The sequence below is a fragment of the Podarcis muralis genome, chromosome 2, assembly GCF_964188315.1.
Source record: "Podarcis muralis chromosome 2, rPodMur119.hap1.1, whole genome shotgun sequence".
Classification (NCBI taxonomy): Eukaryota; Metazoa; Chordata; class Lepidosauria; order Squamata; family Lacertidae; genus Podarcis; species Podarcis muralis.
The window spans coordinates 73,230,970-73,253,630 of record NC_135656.1 but is presented as its reverse complement, the minus strand read 5'-3'; the positions used below and the strand labels follow the sequence as shown (position 1 = coordinate 73,253,630).

Below are 22,661 nucleotides of genomic sequence, written 5' to 3'. Positions count from 1 at the left end.
GAGCAAGCAACTTCTTCTGCATCTACTCACTTGTTTGGGCACTAAATTAAAATAATGTTTTTTATTGAATTAACCCCCCCCCCCAAATCTCCCATGCATGAATGAACAGAGATAAGAGCACCAGGGATTATTGAGGGTGGTGCGTGTCCCTGAAAACAAGGGCTCCCAGAAGGGGAAACTCTTGATTCATGTCCTCCCGTGCAAACTAGCAAGCAGCACGGGCAATCTGCGGCCTCTTGGCTCCCCCGGCTTTGCATAGCTCTGCGCATTCCAAGGGCTAAGCCACGTCCCCACCCACTCCGCCAGCTGGCCTCTTGCGCCTCCCAGCGCCGCCGCCTTCCCACCCCTCGTCCCTCCTCTTCTGCCATAAGCCTCCCCAAAGTCCGGGCATGCAAAGGTGCAAGCGCACCGGTCCCCGCGGGAATTGCTCCCCCGCTGCTGCCGCTCCAAGCCCGCCCCCAACTGGTGCGCGAAGCTCAATGCAGAAGCTGCGCTTGCCCTGCCTGTGCGGATTCCCCACCTACTGAGCAAAGGGGAGCGCACCGCGCTTGCCCAGTCCCCCGCTTCCTCAGGAAGACGAGCGGCTTAGCGGACCATTAAAGAAGGCAGGTAGCTGACTCTACGGACCAATGAAAACGAACCCGGCGGAAGGAGGCGTGACGCTGCCAACCTACCCGTCTCAGCCTTCCTTCCTTCCTCCGGGGTCTCGGGAGGAATCTCAGCCAATGATGAAAGGCTGGAGGCGTTTCCGCCCAATAGGAAAGCGCCGAGGGGGTTGGCTCGGCGAGCCGCGTGCAGGAAGTGCGCTGCGGTGAAGCAGCAGTAGCAGCAGCTCCGGGAGCGGCATGGCGGCGGCGGGGATGAAGAGAAAGCAGCAGAGGCAGCGCGGAGCTTCCGCTTCAGGCTCAACGGCGGGGGGCGCAGCGCGCAAGAAGCGCAAGGTCAGTGGGGAGTGCGGTAAGTGGGGGGAGGGGAGAGCGGCCGAGCCCCCCACCCCGGGGCGCCGCGTGGCTGAATTACTTGGCGACCCGCTCTCCCCTTTCGGCCGTCGGGCTCGTTTAAGGGGTCCCCCCTCCACTGCCCTAAGCAAAGTTATTCTCACGGGGGCAGAGCCCGAGGGTGAGGAGGGTGGTGGGGGTAGCGCCACGTGCTTTTTTCCGAAACAGTAAGGAATAGGGTGGAATGAGCACCAGCAACTGTGCAGTGAGCCTTAGCAAGTTTACTCGCGAGGAAGTCCACTGGTTTCAGTCGAGCATGTTGCTCTTTTCGCTAGCGGCCTTAAGCGGTACTCGAGGGTGCCTCGCAGGCTTAAATTACTTGTTAAATAAGCAGTAGGGGTCATGATTCTGTCGTTTGAGAACTTGCCATTACCTTTGTACTTCATACCCGTACTTTGGTGGTTATGAGAATCCAGAGAGAGAATTTTGCATGCAGAATGGGTTTTGGTTGCACAATTAGTCAGTTCTCCAGCTACTAGTCATTGGCCATCTTTACCACTTAAAACTCCTGTTCCTCAATACTGTATAGCAATGCTTCATCTTAGTAGACTTGCAATTGTTTTCTGAAATGATTGTTTTGCTTCCTAGCTCCCTGCTGCCGATGAGAAAGCGTGGCAGAAAGCTGGCTCTAAGTTGAATGAGGAGATTTCCAGTGATTCTGAACCAGACACGTAAGGATATGCATTGGTCTCCCTCTGTAGCTTAGAAGGAAAGATGCATGATCTTGAATAAAGATGCATGTTCTCAGAAAAATGAATTCAGAGAACCAGACTTGGTATGAATCCCCTCCCTAAGGGGGGTAAGATAATAAGAGAGTTGGGTGAGAAAATTATGTTCTCCTTGCTGCAAAGCAGGCTGTTATGTTCTTGCATAGGTCTAGACATTTGTGTAATACCTTGCAGTGCAGCTCGCAGGGATCCTTGGAACACAACCCTTTCTTGACCCTTAGGGGACACTGTGGGAGAACTGAAGTCTCCTCTGAGATTGTGAGAATGTTATTTCTAGCTAATGGATGATTGTAAGAGAGAAAGCCTTATGGGTTGTATCTTTCCCACCTGTAGCCCAGCAAGAAAAAAGAACAATGAAGCAGCAGATGAAATCGAGGAGACAGCACAAGAAAAGAAACTAAGATTAGCAAAGTTATATCTGGAGCAGCTTCGACAGCAAGGTGAGATGTTGGATATGTTGTGATATAACATGACTGCAAACTCTGTGAAGTATTATAAAATATCAACCAAGGTGGTTTTAAAAAGTAAGAGAATCTGGAGTGAAGGGTGAAAGCTCCTATGAGAAGCTCTTGGTCTTTTTTTAAAAAAAATTGATATAGAGGAAATGATTGCAGAAATGTACTGAGACAGTATAGCTTAGGTTGCTGACATATCTCAACTCTTTGACTTTTAGAATCTGCTTAAGAGAAGCAATTTTTTTAAAAAAAGTGTGTTGGGAAGGGAGATTGGTTTGGGGTACTTGTTCTCCTCAAAGTGTCTGGAATGGCCTGTGTTTGCGGTCGATTCCTGTGGTTATGCAAACAAACAACTCTGATTCTCTTTGCCACAGCCACTTTATCTGATAAGCCAGCTTTTGCCAGGGGACTGGTACACCCAGCAATTTCAAGTGGCAGCCATGCATTTGTGGGATATGTACAAATTGACCCCTAGTACCTTGACGAATGGCTGTTCTAGGACAGTATTCTTCAAACCTTGGGTTGCTGGACTGAACTCCTGTCATCCCCAACTAGTTTAGTCAATGGCTGGCGATGGTAGGAGTTGTGGGTTGCATTCAGGCTGCACTTTATTACATTTTCCCAACGTTTTTTTACTTCGTAATTGCTGTGTGTTACGTGATCTGGAAAACTAGCAGAATGTAGTGGAAGTTTCATGCTGATTTTCATGCTAATTGCTTCCGGGGGAAAATAGTTTGTGTTGTAATTTACTCACTGTTTGTCACGCTTCACACTATTTGATGAAATTTAGCATGGTTTTCCAGCCACGGCAATTCTTTCCCATAGTTTTCATGGGTGAATCAGGGAGAAACACACATGTACATCAAGACATTCACATGTTCAATGACATTCACTCTTTGAAGCCTTGGGTCTTATGCCCTGTTTGTATGTGTTTCCCTGAGCAGAAGAGGAAAAAGCTGAAGAAGAGGCCTTTGAGAAGGACCTGGTTGCTGGCCGGCTGAAGGAAGATGTGGTGAGTAGGATACTGTACTTGGTAAAAAGGTGCTGGGCTTCAGAAGGGCAGAGGAGAGCCAGATTTTCTCACCTAATGAGTAAGCTTTAATGGGGTATTTTCATTAAAGAGTAAAAGAAAATTCCTTTCATGTTGTAGCTGCTGACTGGGGGCTTGGCCATTTCAACAGGCCCTCTTCCACATGATAGCAAGAAGCTGGTTGGTAAGGAGGAAAATCAGCAGTCCATCTCTGCCTACCCATGCTTGCCTTTCAAACAACAAGTGGAAATGAACAGCAAGGGCTGTTGTTATTGGTGTGTATGTGTACACACATACACATGCAGTTTCCCACCCCTATCTTAAAGCATATTTGTAACTACAGTCCTCTACTTATTTCCACACTCATGAGAGCTGGAAACATAAGATTTTTTAAAAATAAAAGATAAGACAGTTCTGTTAATTCTGAGCAGTGTTGCTTGCACATTGTTAAAACTACTTGGTTTTGGGAAGGGGGAGAGAGGATTCTGTTCCATCCAATTTTATTTTACTTTTCTCCCATAGCTCGAACAGAAAGGAAAATTGCAGCGACAAATTGCCAAAATCGTAAGTAGATACAGCATCTCTTGAGCCTTTTTGCTGCATGATTTCAGAGCAGCTATAGCTCTGTTACTTGAAGGAGACGCGGCGTATTAATTTACCGGATTACACATGACACTCTTTCTTCTACTACTTGAGATTTCTTGGAGATTTAGTCATCGGCTTTTAAATGAAAATTGTTCTCTTCTCCTTGGCCGTTGTAATGTTCATGGAATAGTTCTGCCAGAAACTGTGCAGTTTCCAAATTCTGATCGTTTCAAGTTAGTTTTCAAAGAAGTTGGTTATTTTGGTGGCTCAGTGCTCCAGTTTTACATAACAAATCTGGCTTGGTATTAAATAAGAGCATTTAGTGCTACTATTCTGTTTATCTAATATGGAAATAGGAGACATAAAGTGCCTCAGTTTGCAGAGTCAGTGGAATGGAATGTTTCCTTTGCGTACTGCAAAGCAGTTAAAGTTTTATCTCTGGGCATGAAATTATTTGTGATGCAGCCTCAAATATTGCTCTTACTGGTACTCTTTGAACAGTTGCAGCCTCCAGACGCATCTGAAATCAGGGTACTGCGAGGTCACCAGCTCCCCATCACCTGTTTGGTCATCACACCAGATGATAAATACATCTTCTCTGCAGCCAAAGACTGTTCAATCATTAAATGTGAGTCTTATTCTATACAAAATGACATAGTGTTAAGACTGAGTGTTGAGTTGAACTTAGCAGTATACAACCCTGTGCTGTTGTTTTAAATTTCACCATCTCCTCCCTGTGTGATCTCTGCTAATTTCTCTTTAACTACTGTTAGAAGGCACCTTATTTCAAAAGGAAATCTCCACGTTTTGCCTCCTCAACCATGGACTGCAGAACTCAACTCCTTGAAAATGACTGTGTGGTATCAGCCTTCTTGTTCAACTCATTTTAGCCGTTGTTGTATCTTAGGGGATGTGGAGAGTGGGAAGAAGGTGCATGTGATCCGCAGAGGAAAGAAGGGGACAAAGGACAGTCACGTTGGCCACACAGCACACATCCTCTCCATGGCTATTTCATCGGATGGTAAATACTTGGTAAGAGAAACTGACACCCCCCCCCCCCCCCCGAGATGGAGGACTATTTGAGTTCTCAATCTTTGCAGCTCAGATTTCGCTTTGAAGAGGGTAAGCCAGACAACCCCTTCTCCAGTTGTCTTTATTGGTCCTCTTAATCCGCTTGGGTGGGCTTTTGGCTAGCATGATGTCCCTTTGGCAGATGGTTGCTAATCAAACTCTTGTGTTATTGGTCATGCCAGCAAGCGGGTGCACATGTGGTACTCGGGCATTCCTGTACTGTATATCTGTCCTTTCACAGGAATGGATAAAGTTAGGTACTTCTGTTGTCAGCTGCTAATAGGGTGGTAAAAGCCTGCCTTATACCAAGCCAGACCCTTGATCCATCCAGCTCAGGAATATCTACACTGATGGGCAGTGTGGCTCTGGGCTTTTGGCTGGAAGTCTTTCCCAGCTCTATTTGGAGATCCCAGGGACTGAACTCAGGACCTTTTGCATGCAGAGCACTTAACACCAAGTGGAGAAGCTGTTGGCTTGGATTTTAGAGTGCCCTGGGCCTCTCTAGAAGCTTGATCTAAAAGCCAAGTAGAGTAAAGGGGAGGGAGCCGACCCAGCAGCCAGCATGAATTGTCATTGACTTCGTGGTTGTCTTACTACTGATGATACCAGTAAACGTGTACAATGTTGCTGAAGGGTTGTGGGTACTGATAAGCATCTTGCCTTGCCTTTTCTCTCTTAGGCAACAGGAGATAGGAACAAACTTATTTTGATCTGGGAAGCTGCAACCTGCAGCCACCTGTATAAGTTCACAGGTCACCGTGATGCCGTATCGGTAAGTAAGTTCATTGCCTTGGTTGTAGTGATGCTGTAGCTTAGGCAGGCACAGGATTTGGGCGTGGGCTTTTCTGGATTTCTTTTTTAAAATGTGAGCTGTGTTCAACTGTATCTTATAGGAAAGGTGGGGGGGGGGGAATATTTTAAGTTCAAAGAAATTACTGTTAGATATAGATAAATGCAAGGATGCGCCTTTTAAAAGGAATTTGGGACTTTTTGCCTGAGGGCATGCTGCAAAATAGGTGGTGTCCTACATTGTGTAGCAGAAAATATATCTCAGCCCTCCTTTATTTTTTGGGTCAAGTGCCATGTCACTTGAGTTTAAGCTCTTGTCCCCACCTGTAGCTTGTGCCGGTTGCTTGTTCCATAGCTTTGAAATCTGCTCTGGAGCAGAGGCAAATTAGGTCTGGCAGTGAGATTCAACTCTGCCATGATTGTGAACACCAATCAGATCCCTGCCTATTTTCATTTTTTATGTTTTTATGTATTTTTATGGGTTTTTTTTCTTTTGCAATGACTTTGACTAGACCAGATAAATAAAATAAAAATCCCCGCCAATCTTGCCGCCTCTTCTGCACCACTGTCCCCCTTCTCCTTACTCTCCCTGTTCTCCAAATGCAGGGCCTGTCTTTCCGGAAGGGGACTCACCAGCTGTACAGCGCTTCGCATGATCGTTCAGTCAAAGTGTGGAACGTGGCTGAAAATGCTTACGTGGAAACTCTGTAAGGAGCTTGCCTTTCCCCCCTTCTTCTTAGTGTGCTGATGGGATTACAGAAATAAATGCACACTCCACAGCTCAATCTCATCTACTTTGCTATTCCCACACCTGCTTTCCTCTCAGGTTTGGTCATCAAGACATGATCACAGGGCTGGACAGCTTGAGTCGGGAGTGCTGTGTGACGTCAGGAGGGAGGGACGGCACTGTCAGAATATGGAAGATCCCTGAGGAAGCCCAGCTGGTGTTTTATGGGCACCAGTAAGTACTTACATAGAATTGGTCGGGGGAAGACAGGGTGGTGGGCTACATGCAGCGTGTCACACATCCAACAAGCCACCCTGTGATTTTTGCTGTAAGCTGACCTACACTGAGTCAGACTATTGGTCAGTGTCGACACTAGCTGAAAGCAGTTCTCCTGGATTTCAGATGGGATACTTAGCCCAACCCTTCCTAGAGATGCTAGGCATTGAGTGTGGGACCTTCTGCATGCAAAACAGCGACCACACACCTATAGAAATGGCAGTTAATTGGTCTCTATCAATGCGGACCTTTAAGTGGGTCCTCAAAACAGATCTGTATGCTGTGGTATTCTCATGCTAAGGCTTTTAATTGGGCTGTTGAATCTGCAACGCTGTTCTACACTTTCATTTTTTTAAGAAATAGGATCTGTGGGTTAATGGTTGTTGTTCCTTGCTGGTATTCATTCATTCATTATGTGTAAAGGATGGCTGTGGGCACACATCTTGGGAGGTTTTTTTTATAAATACTGCAGCATGCCGTCATAAAAAGATTAATGGCTTCCTGTTTTGAATTAGGGGCTCCATTGACTGTATTCAGCTGATCAATGAGGAGCATATGGTGTCTGGTGCAGACGATGGGTGAGTACTTCCTCAAGCTTTAACATTGCTGAATTAGCACTTTCACCCCATAGCCTCTTCTTGCACATATGTCATATAATTGTTTGCTATTTCCTGAAGGTCAGTATGCCTCTGGGGTCTCTCAAAAAAGAAACCGCTAACCACAGTGAAGAAAGCCCACAGACTCCATGGCACAGAGGGCCTGGAACAACCATACTGGATCTCTTCGGTTGCCGCTTTGCTGAACAGTGACCTTGTAGCCACAGGTACTTCATACTTTGGTCTCATTTGCACATTACTGTAAACTGTAGTTAAGCTTTAAAGGTGAAGGTGCAGTATGCTGGTGTGCAATGTTAAAATGGAAAGAGCTTTGTTTCTGCCTCGCTCTTGCTGTGTTTCTGGGAGCTAAGCCATGGTTTGGTCTAGAGTTACATCGGAACCCAGGCTGGTGGAGAAGGAGTAAATTGCCTGCAAATTTTATTCCATGAATCACCATGCTGTGCATCCATCTTTAAACCAAGATATCCTTTAAAGCAGATATCTGCAATTGTTTCAGACGCAGGACCACTTTTAACCCAAACATTTGGTCACCAATTTCTTGAATCTTTTACCATATACTTGTATGGTGTTAGGGCTCCTGTTGTGACCCACATTGCTTCAGGCAGAGACCCACTAGTGGGTCGCCACCCACCAGTTGAAGACTGGTGGTTTAAAGTGATGTGCGAACCCAGCATCTGAAACCCTTGCCTGCCTTTTCCTATTGTGCTATAGCTAAAAGAAGGGAGGTGATTTTCTTTTTAAAGGCCTGCTCTAGTAAAAGCTAGCTGTGTATTTTAGGCTGCATTTCTGTACTTAGAAGCAGGGCTTACTGAACTCAGTGGGATTCAGTGCTGAGTAGATTTTTGGTTGCACTTGTACACTCTGCTCAATGGGAAGCCTGCCTATATTTGGAACATTGAATAAAGCCATACAGTGGTACCTCTGGTTGCAAACGGGATCCGTTCTGGAGTCCCGTTCGCAACATGAGCAGAACGCAACCCACGTCTGCGTGTGTGCATGGGTCGCGATTCGCTGCGCCTGTGCATGCGTGTGACGTCATTTTGCATGCCTGCACATGCGCGAGCTGCGAAACCCGGAAGTAACCCTTTCCAGTGCTTCCGGGTCGCCGCAGGATGCAACCTGAAAAAACATATGAAGCAAACGCCACACAAGGTATGACTGTATTCTGCTTTACTCAAAGCCTGCCTAACAGGTGTGGGTTCGGATACTATTTCATGACGCATTTCAAGATCCTTGTTAGGTGTAAGTGGCCCAGAGCGGTTGGGTAAACCCAGCCAGATGGGAGGGGTATAAATAATAATAAAATTATTATTATTTATTATTATTATTCAGAAGAACTACATGTTAATAAACCTCCCTCATCTTCTGACGGCTGCAATGCGAGTGTCCTAAAGACAATAATCTGTTTGGGGGTTTTTTGGTGTTGGGGCGAGCTTTTTATTTACGCATATAGGTGAGTTGCTTCGCAAGCTTCTCTTCTGGGTTCCATTTAGCAAGGATGTCAATGTCCTGGCCTGTGATGTTGAAAGACATGGCCAGGTGTGTGGGGAAAACTTCATTGTAGTCCCTGAATGTAACAACAAACTCTGACACGCTTTTGTTCTTGGCAGGTTCGCACAGTGCCAGTGTGAAGTTGTGGAAGTGTGGAGAGGGATTCCGGAGGCTGGAGCCACTCTTTGAGATTCCCCTGGTGAGGAAATTGGGGGCATGGAGGAGGATGGTGTTCTTTTCATCAGTAGCATTCCATTGTAAATCACAGCATACAGTGTTGTTGATAGGCTGAAAGTGAACCAGGGGACATCTTTGCACAGAGCTCACCTTGACCATGAATTCTGATCATGGCCCCAGCCTTTCTCTTAGCTCCTCCCCTTGCAATATTGAGATAACTATTCTAATGCCCCTGGCCCTGTTGCTGCAGGGATGATGGAGATCATGTGTATTAAACACTTTGAAGGCTGTAAGTTAATAAATTAATAAATGCTTATTAATTGGGGGCAGTTGAGTGGTAGATAAACTAACCATTGTGTTCAGTGGTATATCCTGCTGAGTAGTCATGTGAGCTTACTTTGATATAGAAAACCCGCCCACTTTAAGTTTCCAGCAGCTCCAAACTGCACTATGTATAGCAGAATGACCTCTTTAAAGTTTCCAAAACAGTATTCCCTTTCTTCTGATAGTGTTCTGGCACAGAGGCTTCAGAAGGAGAGCTGCTAGCTCAGAACTTAAAAGAGTTAAGGAATCCTTTGAAGCAGTTGCCATGTTTGCTACTGTATGGAAAACTTGTAGGCTGGCCATAAGGAATAGTAAAATACTGGCTTAAACTACAGAAAGGGGGCAAGAAGGTTGGGACATCCTGGAAATCATGAGTGAAAAATAAAATGGCAATAGGACTGTGATATAATGATCAAGACACTATGCCAGCTTGGAATATACAGAGCATTTTCAAAACATCTCAGACTTTCCATAATTCTGGTGTGCTGGTGGCTCATTTGCACACTTTGGATGGAGGTGAAATGGAAACTGTTTGCCATGTCAGCATATCAAAGGAGGGCTTCTGGACCAATCATAACTTTGTTAGATCAGTAAATAAGATTTGTGTAGCCTCGAATCTGAAGTTTATATCTCTGGGTGTGTTTCTCTCTCAGGTTGGCTTTGTTAATAGCTTGAAGTTCTCGAATTCTGGAAACTTCCTAGTTGCTGGAATTGGACAAGAACACAGGTATCCCGTACTCCATTCCTGTTTTATTACAGTGTGTGCATGATTCTGAATTGCATTCTCCATCTTTAAAATAGATGTAAATAGCTTTAAACTGTCACAGTGTGTCCGCACTACAAACTTATCTTGAGGTCTCAGTTTCAAGATGAGATTGGATCTGCCTTGCAGAATTCTTAAATTTCTCATGGAGTTTGGTAGTACTCCTGAAAATTTAACGGTCATAACTTTTTAGCACTTCTGTGCCCTTAAAGAGATTTGTTCCATTTCCCATGAAAAAATATGCCTTGCTTAGCACTCTCATGGGAGAAGTCTCTTAGTGTCTTTGCAATTCTTAGTGTTTTAGAGTAAACTTTAGTTAAATCTAAGTTCCTCTCTTTTTAAGGCCAGGAGTGAGAAATATATGCCTCTGTCTTTTTCTTTTACTGATGATGGCTTCTTGCACCATATAGGGGTTGTGTAATGTTTACTTGATTGTTTAAATTCAGATATACTTTATCACAGCTCCTAAAAGGAGTGTATTAGTAGCAGATAAATTTATTTCACCTGGGTTTTATTGCAGATTGGGTCGCTGGTGGAGGATCAAAGAGGCCAAGAACAGCATCTGCATTATTCCACTCAAGAAGACTATAGCAGGAAACTCACAGATACCTGATGAAGGCTCCTAATATTATATAACCTGTTTATTAAAGCCATATTTTGTATTTGTAAAATGGTAATGGCCATCTTTTAATTATAGTTTCGCTATTTTCCCCACAGGAATTGTGGGTGAGGTTTTCAGAAGCAAGGGGGCTGTGGTTTCTGAAATAAAAGAGCAATCATCTGTTGTGGTCTGGAGGCCCCTTTAAAACAATTGTGTTCTACCTTTTTCTTGAAGAATCTGGAAAGTATATGACATTCCCAGTCTGGTACTAGCCAGACCCAGATCTTTAGAAATATTTGGTAGCTTAAGACCATTATTTGGATATTTTACTCTGGCCTTTATTCAGGAAACCAGGAGTCAGATTATAAAGTTGACTACTGTCCATTTGGACTGGAAACAACTCTCTCAAGATATTAGGTAGCAAGATCTGCCCATAGCTTTTAAATCAGAGATTGACAGTGCAGTCCAATGCATGTTTGCTCAGAAGGAAACACACCTGAGATGCACCCCCACCCACGCCCACACCCCTCCCTGGAAATACAATTGCAGCCTAAACCTAGCAACTTACATTTGCAAAGGGGGTGTGTTTTCTTGTTCTTTCATTCTGCTTCCAGAGGCTTCTGGGCTTCTAGCTAAGAATTTTGTCTAATTTCAGATTTTGGCATTGCATGACTTGTGTAAAGTTCACATTCAGAATATTGAGTGCTAATTAGTTCCTTTGTTATGAATAATGGCACTTAAGCATGTTTTCTTTCCAGCAGGGGAGGCAGTGGGAGAGAGATGCATTTGCAAAGGTCCTTGAAGTTGTGATAAGGGTTGCCTGAGTGAAAGCGGATTAGACAGCATGCTGCTTTGAGGGAGATCAGTTGCCCAACACTAGCAGCTTCACAAACCTGCTCCTGGAGCTTCAGCTGTGAGAGCCTAATCAGGGTGAATTGGCTCCTTTTGTGCTGCAAGTATGCTTATTTCTGTATTGGGTTAAGCCATGGGTAGGCAAACTAAGGCACGGGGGCCGCATCCAGCCCAAATCACCTTCTAAATGTTATTTGTAGGGCATAGGAATTCATTATTCCCCCCCCCCCAAAAATAGTCCAGCCCCCCACAAGGTCTGAGGGACAGTGGACAGGCCCCCTGCTGAAAAAGTTTACTGACCCATGGGTTAGGCATTCACAAGCTAGCAGTTTTGTGTGTGGGTGAGCGGGCAGAGTAAAATTACACCTTGCTCATAACCCCAATCAAGTCCAACATTTGCAGATGACAAGACTGACTTGCCACTGACATGATGCAGTCACTTAGCTAGAATCTGAGGGCAAGTAAGCAGTTGAAGCTTCTACGGTGGGCTCAGTCAAAGTTGGCCTGCTTGTTTTTGCAACCTCCGCTCTCCCAACTACAAACAAGATGCTCTTGTCACACAAGGCTTCAATAATAAAAAAGCACTTTATTTACATAAATTACAAAAGTCACAAACTTTCCCACAAAAAAAGCTACTTTAAACTTTTCCATTTTTTTTAAACAGTATGTATCACAATAACACTTGCGTCTTTAGATAAAATTCACATTCTCCTTCCCCCATCCCACATCAAACATTTTGTTGTTGCAACAGCCCCGTCTTCCTCCCCTGAGTGCCTTCACCTTTCACAGTTTCCAATACTAAAGGGATCCCTAACCTCTTATGGGCCTGTTTGCAAACTGATAGAAACTGCTGGGTACAGTATATACCAGGGGTGGCCAACTCCCAAGAGACTGCGATCTACTCAGAGTTAAAAACTGGCAGTGATCTACCCCCTTTTTTTTAGGGATTCAGGTCAAAGTTGTTGAGCTTTTTTGAGGCAGGAGGAAAACCCCGTTTTTTGGGCGGGGTGAAGAGCTAACATTTTGAGCCTTTGGGGGCCAAGCCAAAGCTGCTTTGGGGGGAGCCAGTCAGTGATCTACCAGTAGATCACGATCTACCTGTTGGACGTGCCTGGTATACACTGTAATCTCTTCACAGACTGCTTCTTACAAGCTTAATTTCAACAAAGGAAGGGGACCCTTTGTGTGCTGGGAAAAGCCTCATCATGTTGGTGATTCCTGTGGTAAAAATAAAACGATAACCCGAAAAGGTGAACCTTCTATCATTTTGTTCAAAATGTTTCCCTTTCATCTAATGTTTTCTTCCTGAGGTGGCAAAAAAAGTAAATAGTATGCAATAAATAAGAGAAGAAGTTCCGAATGGTGGCTGTAATTCTTACAGGAAGAACAATGTGGGCAGTTAAAGAGCTTAGTCTATCTGGGAATTTGATTGCCACATGCTTGTACTCTCCTTTTGCTTGCTTTACTGAAACAAATAACCAGGTTCATATCCCCACTCAGCCATGGAGCTCTCTAGGCAATCCTGGACCAGCCAATGTTTTTACCTAACTTCTACCTCATAGGCCGATTGCGAGGATAAAAATGGGGAAGAAGGAAGCCCATGTGTACCTCCTGGCAATGCTTAGGAAAATGATGGGATAATAATACAAGAAAGAAGCAAGTGTAGCAGTCTGCTGAAAACAGCTTGAGGTTCTCCAGCGATGCTTTCTGCATGACTCTTCCTTTCTTCTTCTACTATTGTTCTTTGCCACGAAGTGCATTCTTACATATACATTAATAATACAGTTTGAAAATCTTACAATGCACAGACCACTGTTTTAAGACCTTTGAGAGTAGACCAGATCCGATTTTGGCATGTCTTCCCCCTTTACCCAAAGTGGCTTACAGCAATAGACTTCTGTGAATTTCAGATGTAAGATTCACTGCTTAAATAACAACGGTAGAAAGGGTTAGAAGAGAGGAATAGATAGAAGAACCCTACGGGCATATTCTGGAATCTCCAAGCAATGTAGGAACTTCTATACACAATTACAGCTGTTTTCTTTGTTAAAGCAGCAGACTGAACGGGATAGGAGCTGCATGCTTTTACTTGTAATCCCGTTTAACTGGATGGCGCTGGTCTGCTAAGGGGTGTCAGCAGCCACAATTGTTCCTTCCACCAAGGGTTGGGCATTTATACTTTGGTACTTGAGACAAATGTTTCCTGATGAGGCCAGATTGCCTCTGCCAAGTACTAGTGTAGAGCAGTGTTTCACAATGTGCTCCCCCAGATGTTGTTGGACTCCACCTCCTATCGCCCCCTGATCATTGGCCATTCTGGTTGGGCCTGATGGGTGCTGATGAGTCCAGCAACATTTGGAAGGGTAGTTTCAAGTATTTGAGCAGGGCTTCCGCATATTTTGGTGGGAAGGAGGCGTTTCTTTTTATAGGCCCATGGTAATGGTACCCCTGCCCGTACGGGCCAGTCTTGACAGACTCTAGGGTTGTGCGCTCATCTCACTCAAGCCAGCGCAGCACACGGAACGCCGTTTACCTTCCCGCTGGTAAGCGGTCCCTATTTATCTACTTGCACCCGAAGGTGCTTTCGAACTGCTAGGTTGGCAGGCGCTGGGACCGAACGACGGGAGCGCACCCCACCGCGGGGATTCGAACCGCCAACCTTTCGATCGGCAAGTCCTAGGTGCTGAGGCTTTTACCCACAGCGCCACCCGCGTCCCTTTTATAGGCCCCTACTGTCAGGTTTGGAACTTAACAGGTTAAGAAGTTCCCAGGATGCCTCAATTCTGACGTCAGCTTGTAGAAGCTGGGAGGAGTCTGGGAGGAGTTTCTGTTCTGTTCCCCTCTGGTCGTTGAGGGAGAAAGACGTAGCCTGTAATGGCGGAAAGGAGCCCAGGAGAAATCCCTGGGGGAATGTCGGAATAAAGAGCTGAAATGGACAAACCTGGTCTCTGTGTGTTTGTCTGGAAGCTAAGTGAAGGACGTGACAGTTTCATCACCGCTGTGCTTATCTCTGCTAAGGCGTGACTGAAGAGCTGCTGGAGACGGAGCAGAGTCTCGCAGGGAAGTGTGTGGGCGGCCATGCGTAGCTAATTGAGGACCAATAAATCAATTAGCGGGGCCCCAATATAACTATTGCCACAGGTTATGGGTAATTACCGCTTGTAAAACTGTCACTGAAGTCTGCGGTCGAAGGCAGAGAAATACGGCAGGAGTTTGGCGGAGTTTTTTGCCTGGTGTTGAGAGGCAAGGAGAGCTGCGGAGCTAAAAGCAGCTGGCTGAAAGACACAGAGTGGCTGCCTGTGCAGCAAGGAAACGCTTCTCCACGGGTGCCAGAGGAGCATGTGAACTGTAAGTACAGCTTGGGGCCCCTTGGGAGAACGGAAGAGGATGGCAGGCTGCCAGGTCTTGGAGGACATTCCATGCTCACTTTAAGAAGTTGGGCAACCTGGCTGCTGATTTGAAGTCTATTGTTCTGGGTGCCAGGAAGCCAGAGGCCACTTGGCTAGTGCTCCAGGGAGTTTTATGAGGCTGGAGGCAACAGCAAGGGCTGGGAGATGGCTGCTGCAGAACAGGAAAGCAAGATGGCGCTGACCACCTTCGTGAGAGCCGGTGCACAGCTGGGAAGGGCTGTGGGCCCCAGAGGGGGGGGGCGAAAGGGCTGTCTGGGAACGAGCTGCATTTGCTGTGAAGCTTCAGCAAAAGGCCAGAGCCTGGAGAAGGAATACAAAAGCCTAGAGACGGCTGGAGCCCCTGTCCCTGATGCTTTAGCCACAAGGAGTGCTGCTGAGCAGGTGGGGGGGGGCGGACTTTTCCAAAGGCAAGTTTAAGAGCCTGCTGGAATGAAGTGGCGGTTCAGAGGGGGCAAAGCTGGCAAGGAGTGCTTTTCCGGAAGAAGGAGAAGGAGGCCAGCGGGAGGAGCCCAAGGCAAGCTGCTGGGAGCCCTTTACCTACCACTGGGGGTGCAGGAAAGCGTCCTGGGAGCCCTGGGAGCAGTGGGGGGGGGGCGGTGAGCAGTAAAAGCACAGAAAAGCCTCTTTTTCCAAAGGCTGCCAAGAGATGTTTGCGTCGAAAGTCGAAGCCTGGGAAACAGGACACAGCTACAGACTTCAAGGCCAGCCATCTGCTGCAGCGGGAGATACGTGCTGCAGAGTTGTCTGGGAGCTCTGAGATAAGTCCAGTCTTCAGAGCAACGCAGGATGTTGCGGTTTCGGACGCTGCCAAGGACAGAGGCAGCGGGACGTTTGTTGCTTCTATGGCAACTGTGGAGAACAACTCCAGCCAGGACACAGTGACACGCTGGGTGTTTTGGTTTCTGCTATCAGGCAGCACCTGATAGGCAAACTGCGGAACTGCAGGGCTGTTTTCAACAGGAACAATTGTTAATGTTCGCAGACGGAGCACAGAAAATCAGTCTGTGGTGTGGCTAACGTGTTTTTCTCTCCTTTACAGGAGGAGCCAGAGGTCTGCGTTGTGCCGGGACTGAATAGTTGTCGGTTATCTGTATCTGCTCTAATGACGCAGGGGTTCAAAAGTGTGCTTTGAAAATGACACCTGTTCCATTTTCAGAGGGGGGCGACAACGGACTAACATAGCTGCAGAGCAAGAATAATTTCTTTGTTCTGGAGTCACCTCTGGAGGGTGGTGGGAATGCTGGAAAAGGTGCAGTGTGCTAAGGTTCCCAGTCATGTGCAAAAAAGTTGCACAGGTGCACAAAAGGGTACAAACTCCGGAAATGTGGGAGGTCCCAAGGGTGCAGGGCATGCAAAGGTGCAAAGGTACTTGGTTTTCCCGGGTTTGGGAGGGTAGCCAAAGAAGCTTTTGAGCTTGCACACACAGATCTGTCATGACCCATGAGGTGAGAGTCTGGGTGGGGCCAGGTATGTGCTATCGCTGACAGATGGCCACAGCCAGGTTGGCTGGTGTCTCTCTCTCAAATCACAGGGGGAGGCGGCGCAACTGATCAAGGATTGGGTTGCGGAGGTGGAACTAAGGTTTTCCACCAAGGTGCAAGGGTTCAAGAGCGACCGAGGGTCACAGTTTACTGGGTCTGCTCTGGAGAAATTTTTCAAGGAAAAGGAAATACGTCATCAGGTGACGGGTGCAAAGTCTTCTCAAAGGAGAAGGGGGGCTGTGGCTGAGCCCGGTGACGGGGATCAGGTCCAGAATCAGGGTTCAAAACCCGGTGATGGGGACCAAGTCCAGGGTCAGGGTTCAGGGCAGGTTTGGGCATCTCCAAGGGTTGTTAAAGGAGTGTCCAGGTGTGAGGCTTCATCTCCGGTAATGGAGAAAGCTCACAAACAGGGTGTCAAGTCAGAGGGGGAAGAGTCTGACGGAGAAGACACAACTGCTGGCTCTAAAGGGTCAGTAGGGTATCAGGTCACAGGTGCGTGGAAAAGTGTCGCACAGTGTGATTCTGGGAATGTTGAAGGGGTTCAACAGGTGCCTGGGAAAGATGCCGGGAAGGGGCACAAGGCAAAGGGAAGGTGTTGAACTCAGAAGGTCTCGTCAGAATGGTTTCGGCATAGAGGGGGTGTCAGGTTTGGAACTTAACAGGTTAAGAAGTTCCCAGGATGCCTCAATTCTGACGTCAGCTTGTAGAAGCTGGGAGGAGTCTGGGAGGAGTTTCTGTTCTGTTCCCCTCTGGTCGTTGAGGGAGAAAGACGTAGCCTGTAATGGCGGAAAGGAGCCCAGGAGAAATCCCTGGGGGAATGTCGGAATAAAGAGCTGAAATGGACAAACCTGGTCTCTGTGTGTTTGTCTGGAAGCTAAGTGAAGGACGTGACAGTTTCATCACCGCTGTGCTTATCTCTGCTAAGGCGTGACTGAAGAGCTGCTGGAGACGGAGCAGAGTCTCGCAGGGAAGTGTGTGGGCGGCCATGCGTAGCTAATTGAGGACCAATAAATCAATTAGCGGGGCCCCAATATAACTATTGCCACACCTACTGAGTCTCATAAACCGCAGTCTCATGTCCAAAAATGTAGGGAAAGATTTCCCTTGCATGCTAATCAGTAGAGTATCCGCTCAGCATTTGCTGCAGGTCTCAGGTTCTAGGTAGGGACTGGGAACAACCCTGAGAACCACTAGCACTCAACATGGGCAACGCTGACCTAAATGAACCAATGGTCTGATTGAGTATAAGGCAACTTCCTATGTTCCTATTGGTTTAGAATAATAATTTCTAGGCCGTCCATTTTCTGGTTCAGAATTTTGCACATAGATTCAGCCCCAGAAAGTTACTACAATGAGATGTCAAAAAGCAGACCTGATCAATTAAAGAGATATTCATGCAAAATCCCCCCTTTTTTTAGGAGGGGATGAGGAAATATCTTTCTTCATCTTGCTGCAACAAACAGGGCTATGACATGTAGTGGCACCTTACAACATTTCACACCTGTTGTCAATATGGATGGCACAGGCGAGGCAGGTCCACGGTATAGTGTAGGCGCCTCAAATCATCACTTGCGGAAGAAATCTAGTATAGACATGCCATAGGTCTACTGCTTTATTTTTTAAAAAATAGTGGCACTGACACAACATTTTAAATGGTATTCTATTAATTATGTCTTGCCTATAAAAAAAAACAAAACACTTCTACTGCGACTCATTAGAATACATTGCCTGGTTCAAACATTTACATGAATACATAGGAAATACTGCAATTTGCAAATACCTCATAAACACCCAATTCCCTGTTTTCAGCATCTTCACAAGTTCGAATAATGTAGTTGCCATTCTACTGATGGCTCCCAGCATGAGTTCACAATGGTAAAGTAATAGAGTGATTTTTAGCTCTGCCTTTGAGTCAGTTTCACAACTATGAACTGGGATTCCAAACAGTATATTTTTAAAAAAAGAATACTCCTATCATTTGAAATGTTGATCTTCCTGGGATTGTGAGGTAGCTCCACCTTCCCCCAAAGCTGTAGGGAGAATTGTTCATTCCAGAGGCAAGAGTGAGGCCTGCTGCCTGTATACAGGGGAAAAACATTATCCTCCAAGCTTCTTGATTTGTACCAGCTTTGGAAGCTGTATAGAATGATTCTGTATAGTTTTGTTATGAATGGAATTGCTTTAGAGAAGTAAAATTGTGCTTCTGACTTGTTTTATTTTAGTTTCCCTTTATTGTGAACAACTAAGGCCTTGAAGTGTTCCCCTTATGCCATCCATTTCCTAAGCTATAAAATTAGTCCAGGGGAGGGGGAAGCAAAGATCTGACATAGCAATTGCATTGTATCTCATCTTAAGAGAGAATTACATGGGTGATTTCATTTCCCTCAGCTGCTAGGAATTCAATCGGCTCACAAAGAGAAACTTCAGCCCAAGTGATTGTCGAGCATCATAGATAAACAGAGGCGTATAACAAAGACTTCACATAGTTTGGTACTGCTTGATAGACAACTTTACCCATAAGTGAGATCTGGCAGGTGGGGAGAGGCGATGGTTTGGCAGAGCTCCGCTAGTGGCTAAGTGCATCATTTTGCAAAGCTTGGAAGGCTTAGACCAGTACTGAGCTTTGGATATGAGACCTACTGGTCCTAAGCATACATATGGAGTGTGTTTTATGTTTCCAGGAAGAGGTTACATTCCGCAGTATATAGTAGGCGTTTCTGGATTTGTGTACGGAATAAAATATAAAGGAATCAAAGTAATTAATGTTGCGTTGATGAGTTCAGTGCAGAGTTGGGAACCTTTTTGTAAATTACTATTTTCCATTTTAGTGGTCCTTCATTAAGACTCCTCATGTATGTCTCAATCGATGTCAATCTGCAAACCAGGTTCACTGTGTGAATTGACATTAAAGAAATGGAGGGAGGGTTGCTGTTTGTTATATTCTGAAAAACTTGAGAAACTTAATAGCAAAACGGAAGTATCATTTGCCTTATTAGCTAACAAAAATGGATGGGACTCGGGACTCAATGTTCTAACGTAGAGTAAACCCTGTGGTACTCAAAAAAGAAATGAAAGGTGAGTGCCAAAGTTGCTGCCAGAAGTGGGGTCTCTGACCCTTTAAGGACCACCACCAAAACCTTAGGATTCAGTGCTACCATCTTGGTTCTCACTGAGAAGAAGCCCTGACTAGCTCAGAGATGGGAAGTTGTCTCCTTTCATGAACAAAAGAGGGCTGGTAAGGGCCGTTGGCAGTGGTGCAGAGGATTCTTAAATCATGCCCCCCTTGTTCACCGTGCCCCCAGTTTTATTTTGACAGGCTTAGGGAGTCAGTCCTCCCAGGCCAAAGGTCCTTCAAAAGCTGGAGTCAGCCTTCAAGTGAATCTCCCCTCTCCCCATTTACTTTCCTTTTCTAGAGGTCATGCATGTAGCACTTTTTTATGCTAACTTTTTAGAGGAGAGGAGAGTTTACACTGCGACTACAGAGTACATAGAAAAAAGAAGTCCATATTTGCAGGGGACTGTCAAATTTCCTCCTTTTCGCTGTTGGGATGTGCTTCTTGTAAGTAATCATCTGCAAAATGACTGTCTTGTTTTTGACTCAAGGTCACATTTTTGCAAACAACTTCCCCTGTGATAGTCTGCTGGGGAATATTCGCTTCAAATCAGCATCGTTTAGAATAAGTAGAAGATCTCTCTGTTGATGGCAATGAGGTTCAGAAAGGTTTCTGGAACAACACAAAATGGTCTGGTGCCCTGGTTATACTGTGAAATCTGTCTATATTGACTGTACAATTTACTATGACGGCTTATAACAGGTTACTGTTAAGCGTAGCTAATAACTGACAATGTTATTCAGCACCATATATACTTTGGCCTGAAGTGTTTTCCATTGAAATCTTCCAGTGCTATTTGTAAAGCAAGAGTCTAGGTAATTATGAGCCACTTTCAAGAGCTGTATGACTGGTATTGACAAAGGGAATTTTCCTTCCAGTCTATTCAAGAATACGAGCAATCTGTCCATCATACTCCTTATAACGCTGAGCAGTTTGGTTACTCCAGTGGCCTAGGCTTGAAGGATAGAACTAAGATGATAAGAAGAGCCTTCTAGATCAGGCTAATGGCCCATATAGCCGAGCATCCTGCTCTCATAATAGTCAACCAGATGCCTATGGGAAGCCCACAAGCAGCACATGAATGCCACAGTACTCTGCCCTCCTGCAACTCTCATCAACAGGTATTCAGAGGCATTTCTCTTTGTAGCTCAAGAGCAGTCTTGTACCAGCTTGGTACCCTCCAAGTTTTGGACTTTCCTGGTCATTTGCCAGGTGGTTGTGAATGATGAACACGAGTCCAGAACATCTGGAAGGTACTCGGTTGGGAAAGGCTGGTCTTGACCAGGGCCCTAATATTCTCCAAGTGACCTAGGAAAAAATATGGAGCAACTTGACTCTGGGGACATGCTGGCAAAATGGTATCTCTCCATTTGGACTCATCATATAAATAAATCACCATCCTACACTTCCCATGGCCTTATCATTTGCTGTTTTCTTCGTGAATTCTCATTGCAAGGGAGTTATGGGCAACTTACAACCGCCAGGAGCAGCTCCTCAATGCCTTCCACATGTGCTGTATCAGGAAGATTTTGGGCATCACATGGCACAACAGGCTCTCAAACAAAGATGTGCTCTTCCAAGCCCACATTCCCAGCGGTTTGCACTTCTGTCTTTCATGACATCTATGCCGGCTTAGCCATGTCCGCAGAATGGAAGGTGGCTCTAGGCACCAGGCCTGTTGGCAGACAAATGTCTGCAAATGTGACATAAAGGCTGGCAACATTTAACCCGCCATGTGGGAATCCCTTGCAGATGACTGCAGTGCCTGGAGACAGTTGGGATGTGTATCCATAGCACTGATCAGAGGAGGAATGACTGCTGGGAGGAGAGCAGAGAAAAGAAATTCCATGTTGCACCTGTAGCAGCACAGCCGGACACCTTCACCTGCCCCAGCTGCAACAAAACATGTCTCTCCCACATTGGTCTCTACAGCCACAGCAGCCGCTGTAACCTTCTAACAGTTTGACTTCACCCACAAAGGTGCACTCCTCCATTGTCTCCTGAAACAGATGGATGCCAACCAAGGAATAATACTGGACTCATCTGGGATGTGTTTTCTTTGCCTCATCTTGTTTCGCTCTGCAGAGCGGCATATAAGATATAACTCACTATTCTGTTAAAAACCAGGTGTGTGGTTCTATTTCTCTTCTCAGATATTATCACAGGAACATTTTCTCAATTCATTTCAGGAAGCTTCTCACAGAGATTATGCTTGCAAACAGCTGGTAGACACATTACAAATATATGTATGTTTGGAGTCATTGCAAGTATCAGTGTGTGCCACCAGGTTTTTAAATCGTGAGGAGATTCTATCCCATCTTTTCAATCCATAGCACCACGGATTCCTTGGTATTCTTCAGAGTTTTAATACTGATCCTCCCTCTTAACAGCTGAAGTATTGTATACATTGAGGAAAAGTTTGAGGGAATGCAGTTTGTTATAAACAACAACAACAACCAACAGCTTCACCGTTCCTTTTCAAGTGTAGACAAGATAAAGGAATATATGTGGATTCTTCATTGTCACCCTAGTAATCTGATAGGGAATCAGTCTTGTATCCATATCATGAGGGCAACATCACGGGCCTCTTCACAGACACATTCTCAACTGTGCCAAAGTTTCCTTGCATCTCTAAACTGGTGCTGGACTTTGGGGGTAAAGGATAATCTCTGTTCTCTTGCTTTTTCCTTGGAAAAACTTGTTCAACGAATAGGCATGGGGAACAGGGTTTCTCTCTCTCTTTTTAGGAAACAAGAGGCCCAGTGGGAAAGAGGAAGGCATGTGTTCATAGGGAGCGAGCACAGAGGCAACATACGGTAACTGACAGAGAACACAGAGGCATTCACAAGGATGATGTTGTGGAGTCCACCACTTCACGGCCATTGCACACTGTTGGCACAAATTGAGAAGATGACCCTGTGGGGCAGAGAACAGAAGGAGGTTTCAATGAACAGCAGTTTTAAACAATCCTGCACTTACCCAAACACTACCCTCTGCAAACCACCACTCCATCTCGCCTGGTGGTGCTGAGTTCCCATGCATCATAGCTGAGCTGCCCATCATCTCCTCTTTTCAGCCATCTCAAATTCTAGCACATCAGCTCTAACACAATCATCAACACATTTCATTGATATAAACACTGAGTTGATTTGTTTAGAGCTTTTATTTATATA

General features: G+C 45.6%; 2 protein-coding genes across 3 annotated transcripts in view; one reads left to right on the top strand and one right to left on the bottom strand.

The window, feature by feature from the left end:
• The first annotated feature begins 786 nt into the window (after positions 1–786).
• RRP9 (ribosomal RNA processing 9, U3 small nucleolar RNA binding protein) lies at positions 787–10,842 on the top strand. 2 transcript variants are annotated; one of them, XM_028718728.2, is made up of 15 exons: positions 787–941; positions 1,587–1,669; positions 2,060–2,166; positions 3,126–3,193; positions 3,734–3,775; positions 4,298–4,424; positions 4,704–4,828; positions 5,547–5,639; positions 6,263–6,363; positions 6,483–6,617; positions 7,175–7,237; positions 7,337–7,482; positions 8,887–8,966; positions 9,922–9,995; positions 10,552–10,842. In XM_028718728.2, exons 1-15 carry the CDS (start codon positions 846–848, stop codon positions 10,655–10,657), a joined length of 1,446 nt encoding a protein of 481 aa, XP_028574561.2. In that variant the 5' UTR covers positions 787–845; the 3' UTR covers positions 10,658–10,842. The 2 variants fall into 2 exon arrangements, 1 of the variants encoding a protein (XP_028574561.2); XR_013391949.1 differs by lacking the exon at positions 10,552–10,842 and having other exon boundaries at positions 7,342–7,482; positions 9,922–9,978.
• A 7,132-nt stretch (positions 10,843–17,974) lies between these two features.
• GRM2 (glutamate metabotropic receptor 2) overlaps positions 17,975–22,661 on the bottom strand; it is an 85,984-nt gene continuing 81,297 nt past the window's right edge. Inside the window, exon 6 of the mRNA XM_028718723.2 lies at positions 17,975–22,404. Within this exon, the coding sequence (XP_028574556.1) occupies positions 22,331–22,404 (74 nt within the window). The 3' untranslated portion in view covers positions 17,975–22,330. The remainder of the gene's footprint in view (positions 22,405–22,661) is intronic.

Bases quoted from the DNA above. Each gene is read 5' to 3' on its own strand.
- RRP9 (XM_028718728.2), top strand. From the start codon at position 846: ATGGCGGCGGCGGGGATGAAGAGAAAGCAGCAGAGGCAGCGCGGAGCT. The intron at 2,167-3,125 runs GTGAGATGTTGG...TTCCCTGAGCAG, and splicing joins GGAGCAGCTTCGACAGCAAG to AAGAGGAAAAAGCTGAAGAA. The intron at 3,194-3,733 runs GTGAGTAGGATA...TTTCTCCCATAG, and splicing joins GCCGGCTGAAGGAAGATGTG to CTCGAACAGAAAGGAAAATT.